At 48.8% G+C, this 18,850-nt stretch overlaps 1 protein-coding gene across 1 annotated transcript in view; it reads left to right on the top strand.

Moving 5' to 3' along the window:
- Positions 1-18,850, top strand: part of PCDH19 (protocadherin 19) — a 129,854-nt gene that overhangs the window by 110,040 nt on the left and 964 nt on the right. Inside the window, exon 5 of the mRNA XM_090059960.1 lies at positions 4,593-4,693. Coding sequence (XP_089916086.1) covers positions 4,593-4,663 — 71 coding nt within the window. The 3' untranslated portion in view covers positions 4,664-4,693. The remainder of the gene's footprint in view (positions 1-4,592; positions 4,694-18,850) is intronic.

The raw sequence follows: 18,850 nt of genomic DNA, 5'->3' as shown, positions 1-18,850 counted from the left end.
GAAATTCATCCCAGTACATATGGACCAAGTGTTTCTTTCTTTTTAAACTCCATTTATGCCCCCTTGCCCTGGGGATGGCTTAGAGGTGATTTTCAAAGGAAGAAAAAAAAAGTGGGTTGTGCCCTTTTCTAATCTCTGTTATTTGTAAGGAAGTCCTGAAAATTTTCCTCTACTTTTTTTCTATCGTAGAAATATTACGGAAGTCAAGTCTCACCTTCCTTGGCTTTGGGAGAGGTCTCTTTGGAGGCCCTACAGAAGTGGATTTGGAACTTCCTCAGCCCTTAGTTGATGGCCTAGTTCTATTTCTCCTTGGTTCTGAGGCCATGCTGGTCAGTGTAGTGCCTGAGTGCTTTTGAAAAGGAGGGGGTAAATTTTACTCATGTGAGGGTTGTTCCTGGCCGTTTTTTGTTAACTTCATCTGTGGCTCAATGTAATGACACTTGATGTTGGAATTCTAGTGAACAATTGAAAACAACGAAAAATAGCTGTCTGTTGGGGCCCATTTGAGGAGTTTCTTTAGAAATAAGTGAGAAAGCAGAGTAGATGGTGGTGGTGATAGAAATAATAGTTTAAAAATGGATTTGTATTTGCTGTCTTTAACTTTGAAGCAATGGCTAAGGTTACAGGTTAGAAAAGTATGATCATGGTACAATAGTAATAGCTCCTGCAGGCTTTTCCTTTTTAAAAACAGCTGTGTTCTTAGATGTAACACTTGGGTCATAAGAAGAAAATCACTCCACGCTGCACCATGTGGTGGAAAATACCTATGCTTGGCTATTGAATTTTCCGAAGAAATCCATACAGCCTGGATCTGATATTCTCTGTGCACTCAAAACTCCTACTGCCTTTAATCTAGAGCAGTAAGGGGAAGGAAGGAGTGCAGAGTTTCGGGCCTGAGTGGGCTTTTAATTAAAAAACATTCATTGGGGCTAAAATTGCCCCATTTTGGAAGTTCTGTACTTTGCCCTCTACACCACTTAAAACCCACATCAAAGACTTTACCCATGCATAGGGAGTCAATTTCAGCCATGCATTTATAGGCTTTTACCGTATGGATTGATTTTTAGCAAATTAATTTTTAACATTAAATTCTGTAGGCTGTTCATTTCCTTTTGAAAGCTGGCAAGTAGACTTTCATGGCCAGAAGATCATCTGAGTCAGTCTGTTCCACAAGGGTCCTAGGCTTTCAAAACAAGCTCAGCACATTGAACTGTCACAGACCTTTCCATTAGTGTCACCAAGAGAGAATGGGGCCAAGCACTTTTATTTGTTCTTAAGTCACTTTGTATCATGACAGAGCCTAGGAACTCCACTGGAGGATCAGGGCCTGCTGTACCACATGCTGTACAGGCAGTTAGCAGAGAAGATGTCTTTCTGCTTCAGTCTGGGTGGCAGGGTGACATGGGTGTACAGTAGAGACATGGGGATAAGGAGACACCAAATGAAGAGTTAACACAAAAATGGAAGACAGATTATAAAGTCAGATTTACCTAGGAACCTAAATGGGAACCGAGCTCCTCTGCAAAACTGGTTTCACTTGTAGGAGCTGAACCCTTGGAAATCTAGCCCCACACATCTGTTAGGGTTGCGTAAATCTGTGCCAGCCCTGAGTGTAGTTGGACTGCCATAATAGACGCCCCATAGAAAAAGTCCATAAAAAACCCAAATCTCTTGGCTTTAGGTAATTCATCATGGTGCAGTGACTTGTGTACCACATAAACCCTTATTATATGGGCACATATTACTTTTAATATGTGGTTTACATCATGTGGAGATTGTTGTATGAATCTTTTGCAGTGTAGTCTACCTTCTCCCCTTTGGGCTAATTAGACTATTTTTTTCTGATGGAAATTTTCTTGCAATAGGCTTTCCACTGATGCAGCTCTAACATGAATACCTATGGTAGGAACACTAGCATAGCTAGGATATGGAGGGTTGTACTGCCACGTGGCTTAACCCTGCCCCCAGGAAACACTACAGTGAGAAAGCTGGTGAATATCGTTGCTATAGCTACACAGGGAAATTTTTTCAGATTATTTCATTTTAATAAATGATGAAATTGTACCCTTTAAAGCGATATGATCCGGTGAAGAGGGTGTCCGGGGACAGTCTGTCCTGCTTCAGTAACAACTCCTGTGTGATCCACCAGACAAAGAACCTCACCCCCTACACTGCACTGGGTAAGGTCGAGAAGACTTAGAAATAGCTTTTACTGCTCTTGTGGGTGTGAGAAGAGAGAGGAACCTCCTGGGTGATTTAGAGGCAGTGTCGATGAAGATCTCATCATTGCTCCACAGACAAAAAGTTTCCTGTAACGCAAGGCCTGGCTGGTGGGTTGTGAACAGGAGCATTCTGGAACTTTGGACAGAGTGAGGAGCTCTAGACCCAATGACGCTTACCGAGCTGTAACTGAAGTGGGAGTGGGCTGGTAGGTAGGTTCCCTACCCTGTGCTCCTTTCCTGATCTCCTTTTTGGCCTTCTGCGTCCTGCTCTGTGCTCACTGCCTGATCTCCTCCTTTGCCTTCTGCTGTGCTGCCTATCCCCTCCCTGATCAGCTGTTGTGCCACAGGTTGGCCATCTCTGCATTAGAAGACTCCATAGCTCACACAACATTTGGCCTGACATTGCTCAGTTGACTGTCTAGGCAGAGTGCAAGGCCCCAGTCTTGGGGTGAGGGATGGCTAGCAGATACCCAAATATTCAGGTTAGGAGGCTCTTGGGGGTTCTTACAAAGTAAATCAATTTGAATATGATCTAAACAACATACATAATAATGGCTTCTTTGCTGCAGCAATAGCTGCCATGCAACTGGGAACAGATTATCTTGGGTTTATGGAAATGTGTCGCCTTGATGCCTGACAGAGCATTCCACATAGTTCAGGAGTTGGCTTCTGCTTGGTGGCTCCTTTTCCCTGTGTACGTGACTGCCCAGAAGTCAGGTTGAGCACTGAGTAGCTTTAACCATGCCTCTACCTTTAGACTACTGTTCTTGGATGTTGGCACTCCCTTCATGGGTTTGCTTTCTCAAATTCCTTGTAGTGTTTGGTGTCTCTGCAGCACCCGTGGGGACAGGGCATTCTGTGATGTGGAGAGAGGAGTACATGAAGCATATGTGAGCTGCTTACCCCTTCAGGTATGTCTGGAAAGAACAAACATGCTAGGTTTGGACTACCAGGCATATCTCTGTACAGAACAGGCTACCACATGGCATTTGAACATCACTGGTGATTCTTTCAATTTGCTTTTTTTTTTTTTTTTCACTGACAGCCAGATTTCAAAAAAGTTCCTATTTAAAACACCTAAAACCTCATGTCAGGAGGTCAGCAGGCCCTTTTCACAAGAAGCAGGCCCTTTATTTTTATGAACCCACTTCAACTGTGTCTGGGTAATTGTTTTCTATTTTAGGTGGATAGAAGACACCTGGTCTCCATAAAGGCTTAGGGCCAGGTGAGGAGCAGAGGGGGTTTGTTTCCTGTTTTGCCTGAGTGTGTTGTTGGAGCCTCACCAGAATATGAAGAGCTGCTGGGGAAGAAAGAAGGAAAAAGCTCAAAGGTGGGAGAGCAGTATTGGGATGTCTGCCTGTTACTCTTTAAACCAAGGGAGGAGTGAATAGAACATCTCGAGGAACTGGAATTCTGGGCAAAAGCTGGGAGCTCAGGGGAATATAGGAGGGATTGGGAGTTTAAGCATAGGGTATGCAGATGCTGATTGCTTTGTTCTGTTTGGCTGCTGGTGTTTGGTTACCAGGCACTAGGGGAGAAACTCAGAGTCCACCACTTTGACTGAGGAAGGGTTTTGTAGAAGCCCCTGGCTGACCAGTTTGGGAGAAGAGCTTGTTTGTTTTTATTTAAATGCCTTATGTTAACAGACTGAAGGGTATTAGTGGACTCAAAGAATATGAATGGAGTTTTTCAGTGGCACTGAGGAGTAGAGGTCTCTACTCAACTGTGTAAAGTGCTCTAGGAAAATAGGCCTTGTAACCTCAGTGTAGGCATTGTGGATCTGTCCTTAATGGTGTGATTCAAGGCTCTGTGGAGCTCCAGACCAATGCCTATGCCTCTTTAGACTTAGGGTTTAAGTGGGGTATAAACCTTGGGCTGCATCATGTATGCAGGGATAAATTTTACTGCATGGTCTTAGTCCATCTGCCTTTGGCCTCACTGAAATGGTTGGAAGAATGAAAGAAATGGCCTGTGAGAATTGGTTTAGGCTTTGATTGGAGAAAACTCTCCTAACCCTAATAGGGTCATTCCATGTGCTGTAAGGCTTTTGGTTGCAGCCAGGTGAGAGCAGTCTGAACCACCAGTTCTCCAATATCTCCCCCTCTTTGCACTCCTACCCAGCTTTCTGCAATTTTTGTTTCTTCTAGAACACCCCAAACTGCTCCCATCACCTACAGTTCCTGCAGGTTTAGACAATAATGTTTGTGTTAAAGTTTGCATAAATAACAGATCCAGAAATGGATAATGGCTGATGAGGTGAGGAGGATGACTTACAGCAAAGAGTGAATAAGAAAGGGGTGGCTTTTCAAAAGTGCCCGTTCAGAAATGATGCTGGCCCAAACTAATGCGCTAAATTTTATTTCTTTCAAGGCCTCCTTCCTTCCACAGATAGCATGAAGGACCCAATTCTCAGCCTTCATAAACCAACCCAGCTCCACTGATGTCTGTGCAGTTCTGCTGGTTTTCATCAGGTAGGTATTTAACTTGTAGTTTTTAATGGCAATATGATCTATGCCCCATGAATGGAATGCAGCTGTGACTTTCTGACTGGTAAAGGGACACATTTGATATTTACTGTGAGATCTTTATATTTCTTTCAAACTTGCAAATGCGATCTGGAATATATCAAAACTATAAGCAGTGTCTTGTCACTGGCAAAAATACAAAAGGGACTGCTAATGGGTTGAAGCCTGTCACCTTTGAGGCTGTCCAGGCTGCAGGAAACTGCTACTGTCTGGTGGCTTTTTAGGGCACCTATACATGAGCACTGAGGCTGCTCCAATGTGCTGAAATACCAGTGTGTTAGAGCAGACTCTATTAATCAAGTCTGCTGGGGCATGGCAATTGCCATGCTTCACCAGCCTCCTGAGTCTCATGTATCACTGTCACTGTACTTAAAAATGGCAGTGAGGGTGCTTGAGCTAAAGCTTGGTCGACCAAGCTTTAGTTTAGGTACATTCGCTGCCATTTCCAAGTGCAGGGATGCTGATACAGGAGATGCAGCAGTGCTTTAGAGTGGCTCTGAGATCTGCTTCAATTAAAATGCCACCTCTCCCACCCCCAGGGCATGTGTAAAAGTGTCCATAGTGGCCTGTGAGACCCCATCTAGTGGACAGTCTCAGCAGGTGGCTGCAAACATCAGCTGATCCTGTTACAACTGGGCCAGGATTTAAAGGGCTGTGGAGATGGGCCTCCCTTCTCTCCTGAAGAGGGACTAGGTGATCTCTTAAATGATGCTAGACAACTGTGCCTTCATGTAGATACCCAGGAGCATAGTGGCACACCTGTCAAAGGAAATCCTGATGCAGCAGGTCCCTTTAGTTGGAACAATGCTAGCTTGGCAGGTCCCACACTGAAATTTCTGTTTTTGAGGATGATCCATGGTGGAAATGGGCCAGGAAGCATGGCCGGGTGTCCCCCTGCTTCTGTCACATCTGTAGGGTCTTGGAAGAAGGCAGGATGGGATACAAGGCAGGACCACTCTTGGACTCTTCTCATCTGCTTCAGGGACTGACATGGCCTTTGTCAGCTCCAGCACAGGGGAGGGGCAAAGCTGCTACTGCTTCATCCCTATGTTGGGATGATTTCTTCTAACTCTGTTTCCTGGGCTGACCTCAGCACTAAATTAACTGAGACTAGAGAAGGAATAAATTAGCAAAAATACAGCCAGTTCTTTACCCAGGCAAGGGTCAGCTGGTTCAAAGAGACAGATCTCTCTCTTATTCCTTTTGAATATTATATTTATATGACATTTGAAATTAAGCTGGAATATCTAGACATAGGCAAATTGGATTAGCTGGCTATGAATTGTCATGTAGTTTCTCTATTAAGCCCACAAAAGAAAGAACAAACAAATTGAAGGAATCAAAGCTCTAAAATCACAGTGTAAAAATAAATATGTATTGTCTGAATGAAACAAAGCTGCTCCATAAATAAGTCACAAGAAGAGAAGTCAAGAGGCGTGGGAGAGAGGACCTGATCCTACACTCATGGTGTTCTCCAGCGGTGAAGTAAAGGCTTCAGGGGGTTTGAGAAAGCTAGGGGAGCCCCAGTGCAATGTTTCTATACTTGATATATGTATAGTATCAGTGATCCTGTAGTTGTGCTAGGGGCTAAATACAAAGCAGATGGAGAAATGCCCTCATAGAAATCTCCTCCCTCCCATCTACATTGCCAACACCACACCCTAGTGATGAAATAACCAGTCCTTAAGGAACTGGGGACCTCTGAGTGGAGGACCTGTACCCTTATCTGTATCAGCTAGGTTGAGGGTGTGTGCCCCAATATCTGTTTCTGAGCTCTGGTGTCTCGGACTATGTGAGAATTGAGGAGATGGAAAGCCCAGCTGCAGATGAGGAGCATATTTTAACAAAGGTCTCCACAAAATCTTTAGGGACAGCCTTCTCTGTAGTGATGCACATCAATTGTTTAATGATTTCTTTGCCTCTGTCTTCCTAAGTAGGTACCAGAACAGCCCCCTCCCTGCTGGGCCCCCCTCGGGCCCCAGGGGAGGCACACCTGGGCCAAAGGTTAGAGAGGAACTAGTTAGGGAGCTTCTGGAGGGGCTGGACATATTCAAGTCAGCCGGCCCGGACAATCTCCACCCTAGAGTTCTAAAGGAATTGGCCGAGGTCATTGCAGGACCCCTGGCACGGCTTTACGAGCACTCGTGGTGCTCTGGTGTCCCAGAGGACTGGAAGAGGGCCAACATGGTTCCCATCTTCAAAAAGGGGAGGAAGGAGGACCCAGGAAACTATAGGCCAGTTAGTCTTACCTTGATCCTAGGCAAGCTGTTTGAGAAAATTATGCTGGCACACATCCATGAGGGGCCAGCAGGGGACTGCATGCTTAGGGGCAACCAACACGGGTTCATCAGTGGCAGGTCCTGTCAGACCAACCTGGTGGCCTTCTATGATCAGATCACCAGATCATTAGACGCAGGGGTAGCAGTGGATATAGTCTTCCTGGACTTCCGGAAGGCATTCAACACTGTCTCTCACCCCGTTCTCATTAAGAAACTGGGGGCTGTGGTGTAGACACCCACCCAGTCAAATGGGTCGCCAACTGGCTGGAGGGCCACACCCAGAGGGTGGTGGTGGTGGATGGGTCCTTCTCAACCTGGCAGGACGCGGGCAGCGGGGTTCCGCAGGGCTCGGTCCTCGGGCCCACGCTGTTCAACATCTTCATCAGAGATTTGGATGAGGGGGTAAAAAGCACCCTGTTCAAATCTGCTGATGACACTAAGATGTGGGGGGACGTGGGCACACTGGAAGGAAGCATCAGGCTACAATCAGACCTAGACAGGTTGCAAGGGTGGGCAGATGAGAATAGGATGGGATTCAACACAGACAAGTACAAGGTGATGCACCTGGGGAAGAACATCCGGCACCATACCTACAGGTTGGGGAACTCCCCTCTTGTCAGCACGGAGGCGGAAAAGGATCTTGGAGTCATCATTAACTCCAAGATGAACATGGGCCGGCAGTGTGGGGAGGCAGTCAGGAATGCCAACCGCACCTTGTCATGCATCCACAGATGCATTTCAAGCAGGTCCAAAGAGGTGATCCTCCCCCTCTATGCGGCACTGGTCAGGCTGCAGCTGGAGTACTGCATCCAGTTCTGGGCGCCGCACTTCAAGAGGGATGTGGACAACATGGAGAGGGTGCAGAGGAGGGTCACTCGCATGATCAGGGGACAGCAGGGCAGGCCTTATGAGGAGAGGCTATGGGACCTGAACCTGTTCAGCCTCCACAAGAGAAGGCTGAGGGGGGATCTTGTGGCCTGTTATAAACTAGTCAGGGGGGATCAGCAGGCATTGGGGATCTGCCAGGAGTGCACTGCCAGGAGTGACCAGGACTAACAGTCACAAGCTGGCAGAGGGCAGGTTTAGGCTAGATATCAGGAAGCACTACTTCGTGGTCAGGGCGGCTAGGATCTGGAACCAACTTCCAAGAGAGGTGGTGCTGGCCTCCTACCCTGGGGGTTTTTAAGAGGAGGTTGGATGAACATCTTGTTGGGGTCGTTTGACCCCAGTATTATTTCCTGCCATGGCAGGGGGGCGGACTAGATGATCTACTCAGGTCCCTTCCGACCCTTGAAACTATGAATCGCTTCTAATGCGTTGAAACCTAATAACCTGTTAAGAGGCTGATTAGTGAATACCGTGCTAGCAAAGAAGTGGAATTTTGCATCCTCTACAATAACTTTTTAAAACAGTAGGAACCCTTTGGTATCTAGAAGTCCCTACTATGGACTAGTTTGCGGTACTAACTGTACGTATATAGTATCATGGAGACTGTATAGACAGTCAAAAAGTCTGAGGCTGAATTGATTCAGTATCTGCAGGTTAGTCTAAACAGCACAAATTAAACTGAAACAGAAGCGAACAGACATTTATCTTTGATTCAGGAAATACAACCACATGCCTGCAGTGGCTCAGGCCAGAAGTTGGGGGGCACTAGAGCATGGCTCTCTGCCTGTATGTTCACTACTTCTTCCTGCTGCTCCCGAGGTCTTTGGGACCAGAATTAAAGCAGAAGGACTCTGCAGGATTGCTCTTCACTTCCTCTTCCTGCTTTCAGATCCCTCTGGGATTTGTAGTCCACAGTCACTGCTGGCTGCAAGTTTTAACTGGGGAAGGGGTGTTTAACACTGTGAGTGCAGCACTCCCTGACCCCAGGCCCCAGACCCAGGGTTTGCCTGAGGAGGGCAGTGTTCTGCCCCACCCCACATTGTCAGCCAGCCCGCACTGCTCCCACTAGGGAGCAGGGGGGTGGGGCCAGCCCTGTTCTCTGGAGCAGGCAAGCACAGCCCAACTCAGGGCTGCAAAGTGCCTATATTCATGCCTTGCTTCAGCTGACATGCCCACTCCCATGGGCGACACCCAGAGGTACCCCCACTCCCCGGCCGGCACTTGGGGGGGGGGCACTGGTGCTCCTGCCTGCCCCTGTCCACCGCCTAAGTGGGGAGCACTGGCTGTCAGGGGGTGACACCCCCTATGCATTGCCACTGCCCACTCCCACCCATAAGGGAGAAATTCAGTCTCCACAGTTCATTAAATATTCAGATTTTGAGAGATGGGCTCTGAGAGCTATGTAAACTTGGCTGTGGATGTAAAACCAGGGTAACCATATATGTGGCCTGACTGTGCTTTGTATCTTGTGGCTATGGATGTGAGAGGCTTAATGTAAAGAAAGCTGTGATATGGCTTCATAGATTTCATAGACATTAGGGCTGGAAGGGAGATCATCAGGTCTAGCCCCCTGCCCAAGGGGCAGGAAGTCAGCTGGGGCTGGATCACCCCAGCAAGATAAGCATCCAAGTGTTTTCTTAAAGGTGTCCAGAGTAGGTGATTGCACCACTTCTGGGGGGAGTCTATTCCAGACTCTGGGGACTCGGACAATAAATAAGCTTTTCCTTATGTCCAGTCTAAAATGGTCTTCCAGCAGTTTGTGACCGTTGGACTTTGTCTTCCTTTGCGGATCCCTGGGGAACAAGCATTCTCCCAGTTCCTGATGCACACCCGTTATGTACTTATAGTAAAGTGACTGTCAAGAATGACGGGGGGGTGGGGAGAGACCCCTGTGTCCACTCCCTGACCAACCTCCCCCCTGCCACTGCTTTGGGCTGAGGCCCGCAGCGGCAGTTGCTGCAGCTGTGGCAGGGTGCAACCACCGGTATATCCCCCCCCACCCCGTTCCCTTCCCACTCAACTCCCTGACTGCTTCGGGAGGGCAGTGCCAGCCCCTGGCTCCAAGAAGCAGACCTGGCCTTGGCCCCCCACTCCATCCCTTCTGTTATGGTGGTTCTCCTGTCCCCGCCATCTTCCTCTGCTTCCAAGGAGCAGGGGAGGGAGGCAAAGTCAGCTCCTCTGGCCTCCCCCCCAGCTCCTCAGTCTCCACTCATGGCAGCGCTCAGCTGTCTGGCTCCGTCTGTGTAGAGCACTCTGAGTGGCTGCTGAGATGGCCAATCAAAGTGTGAATAAGTGTTATGAACAGACGGATCGAGGCTCTTGTAATATGTACTTACAGGCTGCCACCAAATCACCCCTGAGACTTCGCTTCTCCAGGCTGAAGAGTCCCATGCCTCTTAGCATCTCCTGTTCTCTTGACCTCTGAACGTGTGTGGCTCGGCTCTCCTCTCGACTCTCTCAAGCTTCTCCACATCCTTTTTAAACTGTGGAGCCCAGAATTGGATACAGTACTTCAGCTGCAGCCCCACCAAGGCTGAGTACAGCAGGAAAATGACATCGTGGGTCTTGCTCAAGATACATTGGTAGATGCAAGCCAGAGTTTTATTTGCTTTGCCGGCTGCAACATTGCATTGATCATCTTGTGGTCAGTCAAGACTCCCAAGTCTCTTTCGGTCGTGGTGCTAGTGAGTGTAGCACTGTGGAGCCTGCAAGTGTGATGTGGGTTTTGTCTCAAGGTGGTGCACCTTCCATTTCTCTGTGTTGAATGTCATCAGGTTTTGATGAGCCTGTCCAGGTCGGTCGGAATTACTGGCCTATCCTCTAACGTGACTGTGTTTTCCCATAGTTTGGTATCGTCTGTGAACTTAGCCAGTCTGCTTCTGACACCCCAATCTAGATCATTTATGGAATGTTTAAAAAAAAACCAACCCCAAAACTGTCACCTGGTGACATGGCCCTTCAAAGCATTCTTCCCCCTCCCCCTCCCCCTCCCCCTCCCTCTACCGCATGGTGAACTAGAGTGAAATGCTAGTTTCTTATGCTTTCAAACTCTGAACCTGCTCATTTGCATACAGGTGCTGTAATGCAGTTTGCTCCAGGCATGTGGCTGAGTTTTGGCTCCCTGCATACTTAGCCTTGTAAAGTCACTTATGCAGTGGGTGTGACTAGTAGGAGGCCTGCTGCCACACAGTGGAGTCTGCTTGCATTCTTGTTGTCTTGCAGTCTGTTCTATGCATGTTATTGTAGCAGTTGAGCCAAAGGTATGATTTCAAATTCATTTAATGGACATGGTTGTAAGCTTTGCATGTAGATTGGTTTAAACTTGGGTTAAGGTGGTAGGGATCAGTGGTTCTCAATCTTAGACTCAAGGCATCCCTTGGGGTGGGTGTGATCAGGGTGGGTGGAGGAGGTGAATGCCAGCTTTGAGCTTTCACTTGGTGGTTGACTGCAGGAAAATAGAGTAGTGTTTCTGACCTGTTGTGGCCTTTGAGTTCTTTGCAACAGAATACCTGTGATACTGGATCCCCATTTGAAATCTCTGTGTTTGTCTTGTGACCTGTTTGTACACCTAACAGTACTACTAACATTGAGTGGCACCTTTGAAAGGATCTCAAAGCACTCCAGGGTGCCAGGACCTCCTGGCTGAAAATCACTGGTATATCTTCTCCCTGTAAATTTAGGGCATTAAACCCAACAAATGTAACCAGGTAACTCTTGTGTGAGTGCATTTGCTTTCTTCTGATTTTAAATGTACTTAAATAGATACAAGTTCTGAGTCTCAACACCCTTCTCAAACAGTAGCATTTTAAACTAATTGATAGGAGTTGGTCCAAGACCACTCAGTTTTACAGGGGTCCTGAAACAGCCATCAGACAAACAGTGGGCTGCACAGTTAAGGAACACAACCCTGCATATTCCCCTTCTGTTGCATGTACATCCCTATTTAATTTTATAAAGGTAAGTCTCCACAAGTGGACTAGAGGAGAAGGGGGACTGGAATGTGACAGCTGTTCACGTCTGCCAGGTAGATGCAGGGTGTATGTTGTGAAATGACTGCAGGTGGGCTGGGGGAAGGGGCTTGTTTCCCAGGAATGTATTCAATAGCTCATGAATGAGGCTGCAGCACAATCAGTCATTTTAACCTGCATTTTTACAACACTGTTGTGGAAAATCCTCTCCTGGTGCTTTCCATTAATACAGATTAAAAAAAAAAGATGGAGAGAGATGCACAGCAAACAACATTAAGTCCATCACCGATCAAGCTTAAAAGCTTTTCCCAAGAAAAATGTCTCGAGATGGCAGTTAAACAATTGCAGAGTGGGCTCGGATCTCTTAGGGACAGGGGAATATTGTGCAACAGAGTGCTGACTGCAAAAAAGCATGAGTTCCAGCATATTTCTGCTGAGTGCTCAGTACAACTTTATAAACCCTTCCTCTGGATCCTGAGGGGTGAGCTAAGACATATGGCAGGAGAAGGTCAAAGTCATACAGTAGACCAATTCCTTACAAAGCCTTGGAAGTCAATAGAAGAATTTTAAACTCAGTCTGGCACTTTATGGGAAGCCAGTGCAGCCTCTGAAAGCACAGGAATAGTGCGATCAAAACCATAGCCTTGGCAGGGGCCATTCTACATGGGCTGAAAATGATGAATTGTCTTCCAAGGCCAAAATGAAAAGGAGTTACGATAATAAAACCTCCGAGAAACGAACACAGCACCAGTGTTTCCAGCTTCCAGGGCAGGAGGGATGGGGGTTACCTGGCAACACAGAAGATACCATAGTATACCTCTGCCTTCCTTGATGGCTTTTTATCAGTCACAAAACTGAGGCCTACTGAAAATGAAATTTGAAGCCTATCTCCAGCACATGAATCCACTTTCTAGGGCCATGTGACCATAACATTGGTCCTACTTCCTTGTACGTTTAGGTCTACTACATACCTGCCTGCTCTCCTGACCCTTGCCTCTCACTCTGGCTGCATTCAGGGCTTGTCCTTCTCTTGTAGATGCTATCCATCCCCTTGCTCCCCTTTTGCCTACACATGGATCCCACTGCCTCACTGTGACTACATACCTGCCCTGCTTTCCTTCTCTATGGCTGGCACTCAGCCTCTCTGCCTCCTGCTGTGCTGCATATATGACCCTTCTCCCTCACTGCAGCCACAAATTTACCCTTTTCCTTATCTCAGTTTGGCCTAATGCTTAGTCAGATGTCGTCTTCTTCTGTCCTGGCAGCTGCCTGCGCACTCTTACTTACAGAACCAGAAAATTGGGATTGGGAGGGACCTTGGGAGGCCAGCTATTTCAACCCCCTGTCCAAAGTGGGACCATCCCCTCCTATATCATTCCAGTTAAGGCTTTGTCTACCTGGGGTCTTAAAAACATCTTGGGATGAAGGTTCCACAATCTCTCTGGGTAATCTGCTCCAGTGCTGTACTATCCTCCTTATGATAGTTTGTACCTCCCCTTTCACTCCACTAATATCTAACCTAAACTTACCTTGTTGCATCTTGACCATTGTTCCTTGTTCTGCCATCTGCCACCACTGAGAAGAATCTAGTTCTGTCCCCTTTGGAGCCACCCTTCAGATAGGGGGGCATTTACAAAAGCCATCAAACTAAGTCATCTTTTCTCCAGACTAAATAAGTCCAGTTCCCTCAGCCTCTCTTCATACTTCTCAATGTCCACTCCTTCCCCTGCACTGTGACTTGCTCTGGCTTTCCCAGCCTACTGGTTGCTCCCCTGTCCTTTTGCTTGCGACTAACCCAACCTGTTGTTTGGTCTCCTCCCCTTCCCCTCTTCACTGTGCACCTGGCATTCCTGGTGCTTTGTGCAATTGGTCTTGTTTTGCTTGTGGTTTTTCTGCCCTTTAGATCATGGCTGCATTGGGAGTAATCTTCTTGCATGTGCATAGGTGGCAGAAGGAGGGGGGCTAACAGGGCTTAGCACCCCTGCTCCCCCCACCCCAACCATGGGGCAGTGGTAGGGCTGCAAGGAACCCTGGCCAAGGGCTTCTGGTGGCTATAGCAGGGGTGGGGAGGGAGGGAATGGGGCTGCAGCTAGGGGAGGGGCAGGCACTGCACAATTGGCAGAGCATGGGACTGAGTCATGAGTGGCTTGTCTGGGGGCACGGCTTCTGCTGTTACACCATAGGGGGGCACATGCCCCCAGATCTCCGTGGGGCAGGGCAGGCTGCCACTGTGACCTGGGGCAGGGGTTGTGTTGGGCTTTTCCTGGGGACGACTTGGGGTGGGCGCAGGGGTCCAGGGGTCTCAGGCTTCTCCAGCCTGGTAGTGCAGCAGAGGTTGGCCCCACTTCCATCCCCAGCTCCTCCCAGGCGTTGTGGGGAGACAGCTGGAGCCAGTGTGGGGCTGAGGGGTGGGGAGGTGTGCAGATTCGTTAGCATGGGCTGGCAACACCAGGGAATGACTGAGAGAAGGAGCGGCTGCATGGGCACAGCAGGCCCTGGCCCCGATCCTGGTTTTGGCTCCCTTCCAATCCTTGCCCCTCACTCCGCCAAAAAAAGAGTGGTTTTTGTTGTTGTTGTTTTTTCTCCCTCTGCCTATGTGCTTGTGACAGGTTTCCCGAGCATCTCCCCATCAAATTAGGCTTGGTCAACAATTGCAATGTTAGCTGCAAGTGGTGATGCGAGCAGTAGCCAACAAGCCTGTTGCAGGGCCAGGCTATATAGGGCCCATGGATCTGGAAACTTGGTCACAAGAGTACCACTGCTCTTCTGCCAGCAAATTTTTGGACCTGTAGGGGACTCTGCGAGCTGGATTTGGCTGGCAGGCAGGGGGTTGAGCACCCTTGCGCTAAGGGGTTGAAGTACGTGCATGGGAATGGAAGTGCTTATTTTGAGGCAGAGGGCTTTTCATCAGCAAAATAAATTAAAAAAAAAAAAATCCTGGCTTAACTTCAGGTTGTAGACTGGTGCTGCCATCTAGGATTAAATACTAAATAGCTCTTCCCAGATCTTTTCTGTTCTCTGCCCTACACATTACAGCCTGGGTCACAGTCATTGTTAACCTACCCTCATTCTGCTGTGCCCGTTGAAGGGACCAGCCCAGCCTGGTGGAGTTGTTTTGTCTGGCAAGGCACTTCTGCGTAGAAGGATTTAAAAGAAACACCCAGACACACACCCTACTTCTCCTTCCCCTCCCTCCCCCTTAGAAATGGAAATATTGAAGCTCCCACTTATGTGCTCATCCTCACACAATACAAGGGCTATTGTTCATCAGCTTGATTTCTTTATAACATTAGTATTATAAACTCCTTTCTTTGGAGCCAAGTTAAGCTTATTGGCTATAACATGGGCCCTATTGAAGTCTGTGGCAAAACTCCCATTAAGTGCAGTGTTCTTTTTTCCTGGTTCCCAAAAGGAATGTGTTGTACAGGGGACTTAAAGTGTGGACTTCCATGTAGGAGATCACTTGCTGCTAAAGAGCTGAGGCTGTGCTTGTACTGCTAGTCACGGTTTTCCTCATACCCAGCATCTATGCAGAAACCCTCACGTTTGATCAAACGCAGCAATACATCCTGACCTTGGAAGTGCTGTTGAACTTCAGGTTAATCCTGCTTCCCTCCCAATTTGTCCTTTTCTGCTGTCTTGTTTAGGACTTCCCTGTGCACTACAGGTTTTGAGGAGAAGTCTGCTACCAATAACTTCCCATTCCTGACATCCAGCCCTTCTGTCCTCACTTCCTGCCTCTGTTGCCTGTTATTACAGCTGAGCCCAGATGAAGAAGCAAGCAATTTATACAGCAATTCCTGGAAGGGTTCTGCTCCAGGAATAGGAAACGCAATGAGGATGGTTTCAGTGTGGGCTGCAAGGTCAGCTGTAAATGGGAAAGAATAGCTCACATCATCTGGCAGTACTTCAGCATAGTCCTCATTTAAACCCTAAATTTCAATAACCATGCAGCTCTGCTGTAAGGCTAGACATGCTGTACAGGAGGGACAGGGCAGGGAGGAAAGGTGGGGGCATGGAACTCTACATTAAGGAGGAATACACATTCTCGTCAATTAGCACACAGAGGAGGGGCACACTGAAGTGCTCTGGGTTAGAATACAAGGCAGTCGAGGGGAAAGAGATTTAATGGTGGGTTTCTACTACAGACCACCCAACCAAGGGGAAGAGCTAGACCAGGAATTCTTAAGTCAGCTCATGGGGGTAGTTAGGTCAAAGCACGTGGTCATCATGGGTGACCTGAACTTTCCAGGCATCTGCTGGGAAGAGCAGTCAGCCAGGTCTGACCGCTCACATAGGTTTCTAGCCAAGATACAGGACCTCCATCTAACCCAGGAGGTACACAGCCCCACCAGGGGAGACGCCTTATTGGACCATTGTCCTGGCCACGGGAGACGACCTGTTGAGGGGGCTGCAGGTGCTCGACCACCTGGGTGACAGTGATCATCACCTGCTGGAATTCACCATCCAGCGCAAGGTGGCAAAGGCCTGCAGCAAGGCAGCAGCCCTAGATTTCAGGAGGGCAGACTTCAATGAGCTAAGGAGAATAGTCGGGGAAGCACTGAGGTCCTGGAGGGGAGGGGAGCCAGGTGTCCAAGAAGAGTGGTCGCTCCTTAAGGAGACAATCCTCTAAGCTCCAAAGGAGGTAATCCCAACACAGATCAAAGGGAGCAGGAGGGTGCAAAAGCCTCCATGGCTCACCAAAACCATACGGGAATGTCTCCTAGCTAAAAAGGAGGCGTACACCCGATGGAAAGGAGGGGCCATCACCAGGGAGGATTATACTGCGGTTGCTCAGGGATGCAACGGGGCAGTCAGGAAGGCCAAGGCAGAGATGGAACTGGGACTAGCTTCCCCGATCAAAGACAAGAAGTCCTTTTTTAAATATATAGGGGTAAAAAGAAGATACCGGGTAATGTGGGGCTCCTGTAGGACACGCTAGGAAATTTGGTCATCACACCAGATGACAAAGCTAACTTAGTTAATGATTTCTTTGCCTCCATTTTCCTGAGCAGGGACTGGGACAGCCACCCCCCCCCCGGGCCCGCCTTAAACCCCAGGGGAGGCACATCTAGGCTAAGGGTTAGTGAGGAACTAGTTAGGGAACTTCTGGAGGGACTGGATGTATTCAAATCAGCTGGTCCGGACGATCTCCACCCCAGAGCACTGAGGGAATTTGCCGAGGTCATTGCGGGACCCCTGGTACGGCTGTACGAGCAGTTGTGGTGCTCTGGTGTGGTGCCAGAGGACTGGAAAAGGACTAATGTGGTTCCCATTTTCAAAAAAGGGAGGAAGGAGGACCCGGGAAACTATAGGCCAGTTAGTCTTACCTCAATCCTGGGCAAGCTTTTTGAGAGAATTATTCCGGCACATGTCCACAAGGGGCCAGCAGGGGAGATTATGCTTAGGGGCAACAAACACAGATTCTTTAGAGGCAGGAACTGTCAGACCAACCTGGTGGCCTTCTATGACCAGGTCAGAAAATCCTTAGATGCAGGGGTAGCAGTGGACATAGTCGTTCTGGACTTTCGGAAGGCCTTTAACACTGTCTCTCATCCCATTCTCATTGAGAAACTGGGGGACTGTGGTGTCGACACCCACACAGTCAAATGGGTCGCCAACTGGCTGGAGGGCCGCACCCAGAGAGTGGTGGTGGATGGGTCCTTCTCAACCTGGAGGGACATGGGCAGTGGGGTCCCGCAGGGCTCGGTCCTCGGACCTGCACTGTTCAACATCTTCATCAGCAACTTGGATGAGGGGGTAAAAAGCACCCTGTTCAAATTTGCTGATGACACTAAGATGTGGGTACACTAGAAGGAAGGAATAGGCTGCAATCAGACCTAGACAAGTTACAGGGGTGGGTGGATGAGAACAGGACAGGTTTCAACACTGAAAAGTGCAAGGTGCTGCACCTGGGGAGGAAGAACCAGCAGCATACCTACAGGTTGGGGAACTCCCTTCTCAGCAGTGCAGAGGCAGAAAAGGATCTTGGAGTCATCATTGATGCCAAAACGAACATGGGCCGGCAGTGTGGGGATGCAGTCAGGAAAGTCAACCGCACCTCGTCATGCATCCACAGATGCATCTCAAGCAGGTCCAAGGAGGTGATCCTCCCCCTCTATGCGGCACTGGTCGGGCCGCAGCTGGAGTACTGCGTCTGGTTCTGGGCGCTGCACTTCAAGAGGGATGTGGACAACATGGAGAGGGTCCAGAGGAGGGTCACTCGCATGATCAAGGGGGAGCAGGGCAGGCCCTACGAGGAGAGGCTACGGGACCTGGACCTGTTCAGCCTCCACAAGAGAAGGCTGAGTGGGGAACTAGTGGCCTGTTATAAACTAGTCAGGGCGGATCAGCAGGCACTGGAGGAGTCCCTGTTCCCCTGAGCACTACCAGGAGTGACCAAGAATAACGGTCACAAGCTGGCAGAGGGTAGATTTAGGCTAGATATCAGGAGGTGCTACTTCATGGTCCGGGTGGCTAGGATCTGGAACCAACTTCCAAGTGAAGTGGTGCTGGCTCCTACCCTGGGCGTCTTTAAGAGGAGGCTAAATGAACACCTTGCTGGGGTCATTTGATCCCAGTACTCTTTCCTGAATTGGCAGGGGGTCGGACTCAATGATCTGCTCAGGTCCCTTCTGACCCTAGAAACTATCCTACACCAGCTGTGACCTGCGAAACCTGTGTGAATGTCCCAGTGTTTGACACGGGTGCTTAAACCCAGCCTGTGGACCAAATCCAGCCCATGGAGCCATGGCATCCAGCTTACCAAGTTTCCTTAGTCAGAAATTTAGCAGAAGGGAGGAGTGGCAATTAAGGTTACCCCTTCCCCCACCACTACATTTCCAAGCCCCAGACTGCCCCTCTCCTGGACTGCTGGATCTGGGATGGGCTTTCCCTGGCTGCCCTCCACACTAGATTGGACTCATTGGCTGGATCCAGCCTGCAAGAGGACTGGGTGCCTCCGGGCA

This window comes from Crocodylus siamensis, chromosome 8 (genome assembly GCF_052110815.1).
Source record: "Crocodylus siamensis isolate JL-2025a chromosome 8, ASM5211081v1, whole genome shotgun sequence".
Classification (NCBI taxonomy): Eukaryota; Metazoa; Chordata; order Crocodylia; family Crocodylidae; genus Crocodylus; species Crocodylus siamensis.
This window is presented reverse-complemented; position numbering and strand designations above follow the sequence as displayed.